This window comes from Mycotypha africana (assembly GCF_025528875.1).
Source record: "Mycotypha africana strain NRRL 2978 chromosome Unknown BDF20scaffold_6, whole genome shotgun sequence".
In the NCBI taxonomy this organism is placed as follows: Eukaryota; Fungi; Mucoromycota; class Mucoromycetes; order Mucorales; family Mycotyphaceae; genus Mycotypha; species Mycotypha africana.
The window spans coordinates 1,225,309-1,242,514 of NW_026515730.1; the positions used below are offsets into that span (position 1 = coordinate 1,225,309).

At 38.4% G+C, this 17,206-nt stretch overlaps 1 protein-coding gene and 1 non-coding gene across 2 annotated transcripts; one reads left to right on the top strand and one right to left on the bottom strand.

The window, feature by feature from the left end:
• Window positions 1–538: 538 nt before the first annotated feature.
• On the bottom strand, window positions 539–1,090 carry BDF20DRAFT_804431 (uncharacterized protein; the record flags this gene model as incomplete). The annotated part of the gene is made up of 1 exon (XM_053076469.1): window positions 539–1,090. A coding segment is annotated over one exon (552 nt), but the record flags the coding sequence as incomplete, so codon positions are not given.
• A 7,135-nt stretch (window positions 1,091–8,225) lies between these two features.
• On the top strand, window positions 8,226–8,308 carry BDF20DRAFT_t97. The gene has a single exon. It is a non-coding gene; the product is annotated as a tRNA-Tyr (tRNA).
• The last annotated feature ends 8,898 nt before the right edge of the window (window positions 8,309–17,206 follow it).

Genomic DNA, 17,206 nt, shown 5'->3' on the forward strand with positions numbered 1-17,206 from the left:
AAGTACCCGATGCAGATGTGTCGCCAGTTATACGACCAAACCTTGCATTAAAATCACCACATAGAATGGTATTTTTATGGAGTGGCATCTTGTCAAGAGTAGCAATCACCTCATCCAAGGGGAGATTCGGTGGAAAATAGAAACAAGCTAGTCTAAAAGGACCAAAATTGAGAGAGAGAGCATAGGGTGAAGGGCTGCTTAAATGGCTGACAGGAACGGGGCAATTCGGATTGACGAGGGCAACAATACCTTGAGAACCACGATAACCGCCCTGGACAGGTTTACCATAGGTATGAAATTGATGCCAGGAAGTAGGGAGACGAGAGGGGGAAAGAATCCAGGATTCAGTAACTAAGAGAAGAGACATGGAACTGCAGTGAGAGAGGACATCGGCAACAGAATCATTATCATCAGCAAAGGCGCTCTCGTGGAATTCCTCACCAGCTTCAATCATCTCAGAATCACCGGTGACAAAACCTAACGAGGTCAAGAAAGCGGCAGCAGTAGTAGAAGAAGAGCCAATATCACGGGTACGTTTCAATGGTCGGGGGTTTCTCTCCGCAACAATCTCCTTGGCAATGGAATCAGCGATCCAACCTTGGTCAACAAAAAAACGGGCAACACTGGGTACCAGGTAAGCCCGTACATATCGTAGGGCACGGATACAACGGTCTTGTTGTAGGGCTTTAGCGAAACGAGTGCGGTCAGTGGCAGAAGCATTGGTCATAGCAGGATTAGCAATATGCTTTTCATCCAAAGGGTCAAAGTGTTCCAAAGGAACAACTTTACAGGCCTTGAGGTGGTTTGAGAGATCGGTAGTAAAGTCGTTGTGTACCAAGAGGCCAATCACACGGTGGGCAGGTAGAGTAATATCTACGATACGACCAGTGTCAATGCCAATGGTACTGAGGCGGTGGCGAATTTCACTACGGTTGATTTTACGAGCTCGAGGTATGTACACGTAGGAGTAGCCTTGTGGGGCAGTAGGATCATATTGGCTGAAAGCCCTTACAGTGGCCTTAAGCTTACGCTCAGTTAGTTTCTTAGGGGCGGGACGCTTAACAATTTGAACCCAAGCAGTTTTGGGAGTAGTAGGGGCAGTTTGCGTCGTAGCAGTGGTGTTGATGGTAGTAGTAGGAGTAGTGGTGGGTGTACAGTGGGTGAAAAAACTGTTCACGTAAATTGCAAAATGCGCTATATTCCCTTGTAGCTCACGCTAATCAACATCTACGACGATGAAACTAATACTGGCAGATAGCCCAAGAAAATCTCTATAAAACAAATGTAATTCGGAGTTTCAATCAAGCTATTTTATTAAGAGGAAAATTCCGTCGAAGATTTCTAAACACGTGAACAGTTTTTTCCAATGTTAACTAGTATCTAGTATGGCCACCATTCGCTTCCAAAACTGCTTGTATACGAGCTGGCATACTTTCAATATACCTCCTACACTCCTCCTCCGTAATTTTGTTCCACTCAGCGTCGAATCTTTCCCATAATTGATGGACTCCAGCTGCCCTTCTCTCATACATACTTAAACGCACCTTACACTGGTGCCAGAGGTGCTCGATTGGATTCAAGTCGGGACTTTGAGGAGGCCAATCGTCGATTACGTTCACCTGGTGCTCCTTAAACCACTTTTTAGTGCTATTGGATGTGTGTTTGGGGTCATTATCGTGCTGGAAATACGATTCTTGCCAGTCTAATCCATAGTACTCCATGGTATCCCTAAGTGTTGTGTCCAGAATATGCTGGTAATCCTTGGATTTCATGGTCCCATCGTATATCTGGCATGCGTAACCAGGTCCATAGTAGGTCATACAACCCCAAACCATGATATGGCCGCCCCCATGCTTGACAGTAATATCAAGATGGTGAGGTTTAAGTGGGTCACCTGGTCTAGTCCAATAGTATTTGCAACCATCAGACCCCCAAATATTGATTTTCGTCTCATCTGAGAACACAACACGCTTCCAATCGTCGACTGTCCAATACTGGTGGTTTTTGGCCCATCGCAAATGCTTCTTTCTATTCTTCTCGCTGATGAAAGGCTTCTTTTGTTTGATACCAGAATGAAAACCCATAGATTTGAGAGCATTTATGGACGTTTTGTAAGTCAAGTCGTAACCCAAATCAAGAAAGGCTTTATGGGCCTCTTGGGCAGTCTTTATAGACCCTGTTAATAGCTTGCGACGAACCACAGCTTTACTTTTCTCCGCTACAATAACCGGTCTACCACCTGCTTGACGTTGTCTGTTAGGGAACCACTTTGTTGTATATTGAGGCATAAGTCCGTATATAGATATTGACAGAGACAAATAAATCCTGCAATACTTGCTATGTGACTATCCCATAATATGACATTAGTCTCTTCTGGTACTTAATCATTCACTGTTGAGATTACATATGGATAAATGATATTCTTTATTGTCTGTGCATTATGAGATAATATTATTACAGTGCTGCTATTAACCGGCTCACAAAAATATAAAATGATCTGTACAGTGCAATAATTACGTCAGAGCTACGAAATAAAGACCACTAGATAGCCCAAACGTCATAGTATAAGAAAGGAAGAATGACGTAATCATATGTTGTTACACAAAGCTGCAAATAAAAAAAACTTGATTTTGGACTAAATGTAAAATGATACAAATATGATTCAGTGTACCTTAAACTCTATTTTAGCGTACCTGATGCAATGATAACGTATCATTATGATGTAGAGAAGCTGAAAAATATATAAAGGCTGTGGTATTTGACGACTTGTGGAGTTAAATATCACTTAGTTAAAACAATAAAAAGTTAACGAGATCAAACTAGTACGTTTTTATTTTGAATCAAGTTAAGTTCAAAGAGAAGAAAAATATCTACTGCAAAAATTTAAATATCTTCTTCATATTGCGGAACCTAGAAACTGGCAGCTGAGTTATTCTACTCAAAGAAGACGTACGTCTTCTGAACCGTAAAAGAATAGAATTCTCCCTTGAGGAGATTACGCATCTACCCGGAGCGGGTGGACTTGTAAACGTATCCATGGCTTGATCTAGTGATCATGCAACTAACCTATTTTCCCGTGCTAACCATTATGTAGCACTGCTTGCAGGAAAATAGAATTAATTAGGAAAATAGTATTCGTGCGTGGTGTTTGAGTTGAGTGAACAGTTATTGTAAAGGATGATCACAACCTATTATCTTGTAATCATTCTTTATGCCGAAGGCAGAGAATAGTACTTATAACCTATTATACCTTGGTGTTGAATCAATATATCCTGCATGTCCATATATTAATTCTACTATATATCCTATGTCATATAGTAACGTATTATAGCAAAATAAGTAAACTATATATCCTAAATGACAACCTGTTCAGCCTTATACGAGGTAGCTAATCTCGTATAAGAATCATCACTTATTCTATATTCGTTTCCTACTCTACTTTATATTATTTCAGCAGTAATGAGGTGTGGGGATCTTGTATAATTTGTATACGAGTTCTCCACATCTCATATGATGCTGTCAACTAAACACAACACTTAATTCACGGTACTCATATATTAGAGTTTATGTAGTTTCTAATTATTTCTGGTTTGCAATATTGTATAATTCATCTTTATCATTCATAAAGTGAATTATATCTTTAATATTTGTATATCATCTACCCTCAAATACGACAAAGGCGACATTTTTACACAGTTTTCCCCATTACACTCTCACTTTTATCTCTCACAACTACTTCTCTACAATGCCATATAAACTCAGTAACGACAAACGAAATGACGTCATTTCAATGATCAAGGCCGGAAAGGGTACTAAAGACATTGTACAAGCAACTGGAGTGTCTAAAGCCCAAGTTGTTCGCATGAAAAAAGAACATGATCCTGATCGCATTAAATCTCGTGGTGGTAGAGTCAGTATTGTGTCCAATTACACAAAGCGAGTCATATCTTTTAGAGTCCGAAAAGGTTTCTTATTATCAGCAAAAGATGTCCAAAGATATCTGTGGTCTCTTGGTTACAAATCTCAATACTCTTCCACAACAAGACTCATGAGATCCCTTGGCCTTAATTCTCTGTATAAAAAAAAGAAGCTTTTCATCAAGAGAATCAACCAGAAAAAGCGATTGCAATGGGCCAAAAAACACCGTGACTGGACTGTAGAGGACTGGAACAAGGTTATATTTTCCGACGAAACCAAAATTAATAGATGGGGATCAGATGGAGCTCAGATTACGTGGAAGCATAAGGGACGACCCACTTCGACCCCATAATTATCAGACTCAATTAAAAGGTGGCGGAGGCTCAATGATGGTTTGGGGATGCATGACATCATTAGGAGTAGGTTACGCATGCCGTATTATCGAGTATCCTATGAATTCAGAACTGTACACCCATATCTTGGCTACTTCGTATAAGGATACACTTGAGTACTTTGGTTTTAGCAACGAGGAAGTCATCTTTCAACAGGACGGAGACTCAAAACACACCTCGCAATACACAAAAAAATGGCTTGCAGACAATGGAATAAGGTATATTGAAGACTGGCCACCAAATAGTCCCGATTTAAATCCGATTGAACACCTTTGGCACCATGTCAAGTTGAAGTTAGATGCATACGACACTAAGCCCAGAAATATGAATGAATTGTGGGATAGATTCGATAAAGAATGGAATAAATTCACTAAAGATGACGTGAAGAAGTATTACGAAAGCATGCCCAAAAGAATCGAAGAAGTCATCAAGGCTAAAGGTGGATATACTAAGCGCTAATGTTTTGTAGCCTGATTGATTTTACAGTCATTTTTACATTTTTTCATATTCCGCCCAAATTTCCTAAATAGTATTTTATAAAATTTTGTTCAATAAAACTATGTTACTTAAGCAATATTCACTCAAAATTTGAAGAGTCTAGCTTCATTTCTGCAGAAGTTATCTTAAATTATATTTTTGTGAGCCGGTTAATAGCAGCACTGTATAATAATAGAGTCCAATGCTACAGCATGTTCCATACATATTTTTATCCTAAGCCAGATAATATTAAGATAGATCCAATGGACATAATAGACTGAGGTATTCATGATATGAATGGCGCAGCAGAGACCTGAAGGTCGGATAAAAGATCTCTGGCTCAGCAACACCACTTGTATCAGGTATAGACCCAGACATTATCCAGAAAGATCATGTCTATTCCAGCAATTTCCATATTCTCTTAACATACTGTATCTATATCCGCCTATGAATATCCAATTGTATTCTTCCACATAGTCGTATCAACTGATATCAATGATATGGATGATTAAACATGTCTCATGTTACTGTTCTGATTTCCTAGAAATTTCCAAGCAAGCAATTCTAGAACTCCGCAAGGCATATCTCATTCTCAGATCAAGTTCCTGAAAAGTATAAATATGATCCCAAGTTGAAGTGTAGAAAGAAACTAGTCTTTGTCTTATCTTTATCTTTTGTCTTAATCGACTCTTAATAAACCTACCACGAGTTTTCACAGACTTTCTCTTTGTCTTTCTATTCTTTTACTATTATATTTTACCCATACACAACACACTTATTGCTATACTTGGAAATCACCCCTTTCGATATTCCAAGTTTCTTCTGGATGCTTGCCATAGATGTTTCTTTCGCAAGTAATGCCTTAAGTTCTATTTGAACGGCAGTAGAGAGTGTACGAGTCATAATTATAGGTAGGTATCAGTTGTAATGAAAATGGGAAAGAAAAGTGTAAAAAAGTCGTGAATTTTTGGTACCTTTACAGTGCTGCTATTAACCGGCTCACAAAAATATAAAATGATCTGTACAGTGCAATAATTACGTCAGAGCTACGAAATAAAGACCACTAGATAGCCCAAACGTCATAGTATAAGAAAGGAAGAATGACGTAATCATATGTGGTTACACAAAGCTGCAAATAAAAAAAGCTTGATTTTGGGCTAAATGCAAAATGATACAAATATGATTCAGTGTACCTTAAACTCTATTTTAGCGTACCTGATGCAATGATAACGTATCATTATGATGTAGAGAAGCTGAAAAATATATAAAGGCGACATTTTTACACAGTTTTCCCCATTACACTCTCACTTTTACCTCTCACAACTACTTCTCTACAATGCCATATAAACTCAGTAACGACAAACGAAATGACGTCATTTCAATGATCAAGGCCGGAAAGGGTACTAAAGACATTGTACAAGCCACTGGAGTGTCTAAAGCCCAAGTTGTTCGCATGAAAAAAGAACATGATCCTGATCGCATTAAATCTCGTGGTGGTAGAGTCAGTATTGTGTCCAATTACACAAAGCGAGTCATATATTTTAGAGTCCGAAAAGGATTCTTATTATCAGCAAAGGATGTCCAAAGATATCTGTGGTCTCTTGGTTACAAATTTCAATACTCTTCCACAACAAGACTCATGAGATCCCTTGGCCTTAATTCTCTGTATAAAAAAAAGAAGCCTTTCATCAAGAGAATCAACCAGAAAAAGCGATTGCAATGGGCCAAAAAACACCGTGACTGGACTGTAGAGGACTGGAACAAGGTTATATTTTCCGACGAAACCAAAATTAATAGATGGGGATCAGATGGAGCTCAGATTACATGGAAGCATAAGGACAACCCACTTCGACCCCATAATTATCAGACTCAATTAAAAAGGTGGCGGAGGCTCAATGATGGTTTGGGGATGCATGACATCATTAGGAGTAGGTTACGCATGCCGTATTATCGAGTATCCTATGAAATCAGAACTATACACCCATATCTTGGCTACTTCGTATAAGGATACACTTGAGTACTTTGGTCTTATCAACAAGGAAGTCATCTTTCAACAGGACGGAGACTCAAAACACACCTCGCAATACACAAAAAAATGGCTTGCAGACAATGGAATAAGGTATATTGAAGACTGGCCACCAAATAGTCCCGATTTAAATCCGATTGAACACCTTTGGCACCATGTCAAGTTGAAGTTAGATGCATACGACACTAAGCCCAGAAATATGAATGAATTGTGGGATAGATTCGATAAAGAATGGAATAAATTCACTAAAGATGACATGAAGAAGTATTACGAAAGCATGCCCAAAAGAATCGAAGAAGTCATCAAGGCTAAAGGTGGATATACTAAGCGCTAATGTTTTGTAGCCTGATTGATTTTACAGTCATTTTTACATTTTTTCATATTCCGCCCAAATTTCCTAAATAGTATTTTATAAAATTTTGTTCAATAAAACTATGTTACTTAAGCAATATTCACTCAAAATTTGAAGAGTCTAGCTTCATTTCTGCAGAAGTTATCTTAAATTATATTTTTGTGAGCCGGTTAATAGCAGCACTGTATAATCTTTCAGGCACCCCTGCCCTCATTTAACACCCCGCTAAAATTATTTTAATTCTACCCTGTTCAGTCTCCACAAAAAGTCTGATGCAAGGTTTCTACAGTAATTTGGAAAAAACTGTTCACGTGAGGTCTCCTAGTAAATTCAATCGAATTTAAACTTAGCGCCAATGAAATTGCTTGATAATACAGGTACTTATAGAGCAGAGTTTAAGCTTTTGAATGATACCGGTTTGACCTGGATATCGCTTACTTTCGTCTCAACAGAGCTCAAAATATCTGAAATCAGCAATTACGTGAACAGTTTTTTCACCCACTGTAGCATATTTGCTGGCAGCGGTACTCAATGCAGTGGCCTTTGAAGTGGCATTGGGAGTAGAGATCGAATCTGCTACTTTTAAGCCTCTAGCGGCCATATTGGGCGTGATAGCGGCATTTTTCTGTTCGAAATTCAAATTCTGAAGATTTTGCACAGTTGCGCTTAAACGATTTAACTCCCGCTGGAAAAAATCATTCGCAATCTCATGGTCGGAGAATTTTGTCACTAGCTCGGCGAACTGAAGTGCGAGGCCGTCGACTTTTTCGGTCAAGTTTTGGAGGACTGTGAACACTCGGGCGAGTGTTTCCTCCAATTTTTGGGTTGACATGTTGTTGTTGGGAGCTGTAAGGTGATATCGTTACGGAAGGATATCGTGTGTTGTGGAGGTAATCCGTCTAAAAAAAATAAACAGATGGTGTATCCTTAAGGCTGGGTTGGGCAGGTACCTAGCTTTAGCGTTGTATGATTGGATGGCTGTAAACAACTGATATTCACGTGACCTGAGAGGTAATTGTGTGTGGATGTCTTGAGAAGTGTTGGATAAGCAAAAGAGCCTCCGGCCTTAGCTCAGTTGGTAGAGCGGAAGACTGTAGTTAAATTGTCATCTTTAGGTCTCTGGTTCGAATCCGGAAGGCCGGAACATATTTTAATATGTTACAGTTTGTAGTGCGTGTAACATTTCACGACAGCTGTTTTGCTGGTGGTACTGTATTCTGTGGGTTCTGTTGTACATCATAGATGCTCTTTTCCTCACTTTTTAATAATTCTATATCTTTATTTTTTATTGTTGAATAAATCGTACCTGAATTTAAACAAAAAAAAAAAATTCTGTGGGGATCTCTTTCGTGTATTCATCACTTTTTCTGAATCCACCAATCAGATTGCAGCAACTACTACCCTTACAGTACACATCTCCAGCATCTCAAGACCCCTAGATCTCGCAATGATGAGTGATCTTAAGACCAAACACGGAACCAGTTGGTCAACCATTGTTTCGAAGAGTTTAAAGACCAAAATTCCACCTGCCCGTAGTCGTTTTGATATATCGGGAAACAAAGAATCGTACAGCGTCGAAACTCTAATGGAGGAGCCTGAAGTGGCAGAATACCTACGTTCACAACGGGTCCAAAGCATTGTTCATACTGCTATCCAGCCTGGGAGCTGTTATTTTTTCAGTTCCCAGTCGTTTGTTTTCTCATCAGTCTGAGGCATTCAACTTGGTTATCGACCAGATTGGTCCCGTAGTGGGCAACTATTTCAATCCTATCTCTCTTCGTGGAAGCCGTTCCCGTAGTGATTAGGTTTTTTACTGTATACCAAGTTCAGATGATTAGACCAGCATACCCAACAAGCTTTGCAGGAAGGTTTTAACCATAAAGGTGTGCAATACAAGGCTGTTACATATAAGGATAAGACAGAGGGAACGACTATTGTCGTGTCTTCTTGACTTTGCCTGTTAGTGACGAGAAGGATGTCCTATTGACCAATCTTCAGGAATCCATGGCCCATTATGGTCGGGTTCTTCAGATTAAGCAAAGACTTAATCATGGTTTCTTCGAAGGAGATGTTTCCGTGCTTTTGGATCGTCGTGTAACCGAAGATTCCCCTCAATACCAAGAGTTACAACGAATGTTGTATTTGGAAACTTGGGATATTACTGTTCCGGCTAGCTACAAGGGGGCACAACCCATCTGTTATTATTGTCGCGAGGTTGGGCATATGAAGAAGGATTGCCCGTCGTTGCAGAAAATTGTTTGTTTTCGTTGTGGAGGTAATGGTCATACTCAGCGTCGTTGCCGTGTAGAAACCTTAAATGACCACCCTACTGTTTGTTGTATCCAACAGCATATTACTCTTGGATTATTACATAATACTGAAATAAGAGATTGCGGATCCTTATGAAGGTTAGAATAACCGTGAGTGATAGATTTGTTAGAACAATTCTTTTCTTTTACGGAAGAATATTTCATCTGTATATCCGAGACAGCATTGGATGAGTAATTGACTTTATTTAGGAACAAGATATTATAGTATTTGGATTTGATTAAATCAGATAACTTTATGTAGCAGATCAAACCACAATACATAAATCTAATCTACTTAAGCTTTTATCTTCTAACTTGTTGATCCTTACTTTAACCCTTTACATTCTGACAGAATTCAATAAGACTGAAAACGTAGACGTCGGCAGAATTAAGGAATAGTTTATCCTGTCCGTCACGTTAGTTATAATGAAACTGCTGAAGTACTGGTCAAAGGAACCTTTAGTTAGATCAACCCACTTACCTCCTGTCACCGATCCAATCGGTCAAGGCACCGCTATAGCATGATGAACCGTGCAGTAACAATTGGGTATGTCTTTTCTTTTATCATCAGGTCATCTTGTACCTAAGAGTCTCGATAGAAAAAGTTTTTTACAATATCCACAAATATAAATAGAAGTACTTTTTTCCTACATGGTTTTTGTCTTCAATTTCTATATCAGAATATTCTACCTAATAAAAGAAGATAACTTGGTCTTCACTGATTTCCTTTTTGTTTTCTTTTCCTTTATACTTTTATCTGATCGTATACAACAAACCTGTTCAAGTCTTATGTGAGGTAGCTAATCTCACATAAGAATTATCCTTAATCCATATTCTTTTCTTATCTTATCTTTATTTGTTATACATTTGATCTAAGGTTCAAATGTATGCAATCGAACACACCGCTTACCAAACGGGAACGAAGATATGAGCAGTACTCATATCTGAGATCAAGTTTTATTTTACATTTCGTTAGACGTTTTGAGTAATTTACTCATATAATATTGCCATCGTGCCTCAAATACGACACTACTATCGAAAATGGCGTAAAGCTGCTGGAGTTAATGGGCTTCATTACTGGATCCTCCTCCACCAAAAGACCCAAGCCAAACTTCGAAGATTAATACATCAACGCAAACGTGAAACCTGGCAACAATTTTGCTCCACCATGGAGAACAAGGAATTTACTAAAGCCATTGCACGGTTTAGCAAAATAAAAAAACGACGGAACTTAAAGCCTTCCTTTTCTAACATAGCAGGTCCTCAAGAAGCAGCAAATAAGATGGCTACTCACATGGAAATGATATTTTCAGGACGATATCTCCCAGAAGACCGCAGTCCATCCAACAACTCTCCACTCCAAGGGACAGCTTCCTATAGTCTGGAAAATTTCCCTATCGACAAAGATTTGATACAAACGGCCCTCACCTCGTTACCCACAAAGAAAGCTCCAGGTATTGATGACGTTCGCATTGAGATGCTCCGTCCCGTTGCAGATATTATTACGCCCCATCTACGGTATTCATTCCGCCTCTGCTGGCAATGGTCCTATACACCGAAGACATGACGAGTGGCACAAACAATCCCAATCTACAAGAAAGGTCCTCCGGACGACCCCGGAAACTACCATCCAATCAGCCTAACTTCCGTATTTCGGAAAATCTTCGAATTTTGTCTTAAGGAATACCTTATCGGAAACGGCCCCACCATAGATATAGCCCAAGGAGGCTTTCGTATTGCACGTAGCTCCTTAGACCAAGCACTATGTCTGGCTGAAATATGCCAAATATTACGACGACACCATCGCATCAACCCAGTACTAGCTTTTTTGGATATTAAATCTGCTTATGACACGGTGGATCGACAACATATTTGGAACATAATTCGCCATCACGTACCGACAGCTCTCCTTATGTTACTTAAGAGTCTCTTTGATGAAGTGGAAATAGAGATACTGTTACAAAATGCTAAGTCCTCACGTTTATGCCCAGTTACTGGTGTGCTGCAAGGCTCTATTCTGTCGCCATTACTGTATTCATACTACATCAATGACCTACCTACTCAACTACGAACCCAAGAAGAGTGGATGATCTACCGCCATTGGAATTGGCTCGGAACATGAACTGTTTATTATATGCGGACGATGTGGTTTTGATTGCCGAAGAATCCCAAATGCAATCCCTATGTGGTATTTGACGACTTGAGAGTTAAACATCACTTAATTAAAAACAGTAAAAAGCTTAACGAGATCAAACTAGTAGGTTTTTATTTGGAATCAAGTTAAGTTCAAAGAGAAGAAAAAAATATCTACTGCAAAAATTTAAATATCTTCTTCATATTGCGGAACCTAGAAACTGACAGCTGAGTTATTCTACTCAAAGAAGACGTACGTCTTCTGAACCGTAAAAGAATAGAATTCTCCCTTGAGGAGGTTACGCATCTACCCGGAGCGGGTGGACTTGTAAACGTATCCATGGCTTGATCTAGTGATCATGCAACTAACCTATTTTCCCGTGCTAACCATTATGTAGCACTGCTTGCAGGAAAATAGAATTAGTTAGGAAAATGGTATTCGTGCGTGGTGTTTGAGTTGAGTGAACAGTTATTGTAAAGGATGATCACAAACTATTATCTTGTAATCATTCTTTATGCCGAAGGCAGAGAATAGTACTTATAATCTATTATACCTTGTTGTTGATTCAATATATCCTGCAAGTCCATATATTCATTCTACTATATATCCCATGTCATATAGTAACGTATTATAGCAAAATAAGTAAACTATATATCCTAAATGACAACCTGTTCAGCCTTATACGAGGTAGCTTATCTCGTTTATAAGAATCATCACTTATTCTATATTCGTTTCCTACTCTACTTTATATTATTTCAGCAGTAATGAGGTGTGAGGATCTTATATAATTTGTATACGAGGTCTCCACATCTCATATGATGCTGTCTGTTGTATACGATCAGATAAAAGTATAAAGGAAAAGAAAACAAAAAGGAAATCAGTGAAGACCAAGTTATCTTCTTTTATTCGCTGGAATATTCTGATAAAGAACTCCATTAAGAATGAAGACAAAAACCATGTAGGAAAAAAGTACTTCTATTTATATTTGTGGATATTGTAAAAAACTTTTTCTATCGAGACTCTTAGGTACAAGATGCCTTGATGATAAAAGAAAAGACATACCCAATTGTTACTGCACGGTTCATCATGCTATAGCGGTGCCTTGACCGATTGGATCGGTGACAGGAGGTAAGTGGGTTGATCTAACTAAAGGTTCCTTTGACCCGTACTTCAGCAGTTTCATTATAACTAACGTGACGGACAGGATAAACTCTTCCTTAATTCTGCCGACGTCTACGTTTCAGTCTTATTGAATTCTGTCAGAATGTAAAGGGTTAAAGTAAGGATCAACAAGTTAGAAGATAATAGCTTAAATAGGTTAGATTTATGTATTGTGGTTTGATGTGCTAAATAAAGTTATCTGATTTAATCAAATCCAAATACTATAATATCTTATTTCTAAATGAAGTCAATTACTCATCCAATGTTGTCTCGGATATACAGATGAAATATTCTTCCGCTAAAGAAAAGAATTGTTCTAACAAACCTATCACTCACGGTTATTCTAACCTTCATAAGGATCCGCAATCTCTTATTTCAGTATTATGTAATAATCCAAGAGTAATATGCTGTTGGATACAACACTATTCTCCCCCAGAATACAATTACTCTGTAATTGTTATTCGGCTCAAAGATAATAAAATATAGGTACAATCATGATGCATAAATAAGCACTGATAGGATAAGATTAAAATCTCAGGCACAAAAAATCTGTTGATCAACTCAGTGACTGTGTTGCGTCATTTATTTTCTGGTTCTTTTGCGCATTGTCACTTTATTATTCATTTTTCTTTTCAAGGCCCTAGCCTCTCTTGCAGATAGACTAGCAGAGGGCGTAGACTTCTCAATGTCCTCATTACTGTTCTTAGTTTGAGCAGACTGAAACTCATTTTGTAAGTCATGTCTTTCCCAATACTTTTGAATCATATCAGAACTCGAAAAGTCTTCGGCTTTTTGCCAAGTGTTATGGTCATGAGAATAACCTTTCCATTTCACCAGGAATTCACGATTACCTCTAGGACCACGATGTTCCAGAATGTCCTCAACTTCATAGAACTCTTCAAATGCATCTTCTTCGAGATTGACAATCTTTAATTCAGAAGGAACATAGTTGCGTGGAAGAACTTCATTAGTTTCTGGAGTTTTCAGAATATAAGCACCTCCTTGATTACGTCGAACGACTGTGTAAGGTCCATCGTAAAGAGCAGCTAATTTGTTGCTTCTTTGTGGCAACCTGACCATGACATGCGTACCAGAGGGTATATCAACGAGTTTATGTTTGTCATTATAGTACTTGTTGATCTTCTCGTTGATCATTTGAGTTCTTTCCGCAATCGCAGGAAATACTATACTTTCCATTTTTTCGATTTGATCCTCCAATTCTTTCAAAGTGGTCGTACTATTTAAGATGGGGTATCTTTCGCCATTAGTATAGTCATCTGGTAAGTTTACTCTTCTTGCAAACATCAAAGAGAAAGGAGCACTCATTGTTTTATTCTTAATTTGCCTATTTGCGCAGAGTTGGACCATAGGAACAAATAGATCCCAATCTCTTGTATTGCCTCTTATCATTTTACGAAGAGTGTTCATTACAATTTTGCAATAAGCTTCGACATGTCCATTAGACTGTGCATACAAAGGTGTATTATAATATCTCTGAATGTGAAGATGTTTACAGATATTGTCCATCAGTGAGTTCTTGAATTCAGTACCGTTATCAGATCTCATCAAACGTGGCAAACCGTAATCAGCAAAAATCTTTACCAAAGTCCTTGCAAGAGTGTCTGAATGTTTGTTAGGCAAAGGTCGAATAATTAAATATTTCGTGCACATACAAACTACGACTAGAATATACATGTGGCCATCAGCACTAGCGGGAAGCGGTCCAACAAGATCCATACTTATTTCATCAAAGGGTCTATAACTCACAATATTCGTGATGGGATGGTAGCCTCTTTGTACAATATTGTGCTTTTGACATTCTTTACAAGCTGCACATACTGCTTTCGCCTCTTCTGTCATAGTGTTCCAATGGAAACCTTGATCATGAAGATCTCTGACCATATATACACTGGCTGCATGTCCGAGGTTGTGTATGTCGATCAGTAATTGTTGTCTCTCTTCTTCAGGAGGACTGATATATTCAACAGGTTTGTTCTTATTTTCGACCAATTTAGTTGCTAGTATATTAATTCTTTTATCTTGACTATATACTTTGCGTTTAGCGACACGTTTCTTATTAACCCATTTCTTAAGTCTAGGGAAGCTTCTATTCTCCCCCAGCTTATGTTCACTCTCAATTTGAGGTGGATATAAGCGGCTTAATAAATCGGCTAAGCGATTGTCAATGCCTGGAACGTGCACAACGTCAAAATCGTAATCAAGTAAAGTTTCCATCCAACCAATCAACATAGGATTCATCACCTTTTGAGTGTGTAAGTAGATTAAACTCTTATGATCAGTGTAAACCGTAAACTTACGACCCCAAAGATATTCCTTGAATTTCTTTAGTGCGGTAACAACAGCGAATAATTCACGCTTGGTAGTACTCCAATTACGTTGGGATGGGGATAGTGTCTGTGAAATAAAACTGACATACAAATCACGACCTGTATCATCTTTTTGAAATAACAAACCTGAAATAGCAAATTGACTAGCATCAGTGGCAACAAAGAAAGGTTTAGAAATGTCTGGATAACGTAACACGACATTCGATTGTAAAATGTCTTTCAGTGCTTGGAAGGATCTATCCTGTTCTGGACCCCACAATTGTTCAACATTAGCAGCATGACTAATGGAACTCAAAGGAGCAGTAACGTCAGCGACTTTAGGGATGTAATCTCTAAAATAGTTGATTAACCCCAAAAATGACTGTACTTGCTTAGCGGTCTTTGGTTTAGCCCAAGTCTGAACATTTGTTCTTTTGCTTGGATCAACTCGAGAACCAGTAGCATCCACAACAAATCCCAATAAACGCACAGAATGTTGCATCCAACTGCACTTATCAGCATTCAGAATAAGATTCGCCTTATTCAACCTTTCAATAACTGCTTTGACATCGATAATGTGTTGCTCAATTGTATCACTGGCAACTACGCAATCATCAACAAAGTTCTGCACGCATCTCAGGTCTGAAAATAAAATAGTGAGTACCTTTTGGAATTGTGATGTCAAAAACTTTAAACCAAAGCATGCTTTTACAAACTGATACTGATTGCCATCTAAATGTGTAAAAGTCAACTTATGTCGATCTTCTTCAGTCACCTCGAAACGATGGTATGCATTTGACAAATCAATCGTTGTGAAATATTTCTTGCCTTGCAGATTCTTAAAAATATCCTTAATCAATGGAATAGGATAATTAAATGATGGAGGCAGAATTTTATTCAGCAAACGTACATCAAGACAAACACGATGTCCAGTTATTTCTCCGGTTTTGGATTTCTTCGGTACCAGCAACAATGGACTATTAAAAGTTGTATTTGTTCTACATTTGACAATTGTTCCCGTTTTCAACCACTTTTGCACTTGCTCAATTAAAACAGGTCTCAGCGCAATTGGAATTGGATACTGTCTTCTGTATGCAGTTGCATCAGGAGGAGTAGGAAGACGTACCACAGATTCTGGGATTGGACAAGATGATGTCTCAGGAATGTTAGCATTAGCTTGAAGTGCTTTACTAATAGCATCCATAAATTTCTTTCTCTCAATAGGAGTTCCAGCAGGAGAAGAATCTGGAAGGTGTTCAACATCGAATTCATGATTGACATTATCAAACTGTTTCGCCATTTCTTCTGGATTATTTAACTTACAAGCAACACCATGAAGAGAAATGTTCAACTTAGGTAGAATGTCCACACCCAAAAGCACATCAAAATCAAAATGCTCATTGAATTTCATAACTTCAAAAGAATGTTTGAACTCAATACCATTCGTATAGCCAACTCTCAACAAGTCAGTCTTACCAATACGGGGAACATCATTCTTATCATTTAACATATTGTAAGTACCATTCAATGAATAAACTTTATTTATGGATAAATGTTTTAAACTATTGGTATTAATGAAACTTATATTACTGCCTGTATCAATCTGACCCATCAAGACCTTGCCCTCTATTTTAATAGGAGTCATTAGATTTAATGGATTCTTACGTGCAATATAATTAGAAGTAACATTGGACTTACAATTGTAGGCATCAGTCATAAAAGTGTCCTCCGCAGCAACGGGAACCATTTTAAGCTCTTGCTCCATTTGTTCAATTGACTCAATGGTCAAATCATTATCCACAGTGGGCTCAGTTGTGTCGTCTCCTCCTCTGACCGCCAAAACGGTGGTTGGCTTCCTGCAAACATGACCCGGACCGTACCTTTCACCACACTTATAGCACTTGCCTTCCTTCTTTGCTTGCTCAAATTTCTTCACCTTGTTCTTCTTTTCTTGTTCGTTCTTCAACGAGAAACAAGTGTCGGTGCTATGTGTAGCATTTTGTCCGTGTCGCTTGCAGAAAAACCTGTTACTTGCAGTAGTACCAGAAGAAGAGCTACCATGGCCACCTTTGCTGACCTCTTTCAACTTCATTCTTTTGCTAAGTCTATC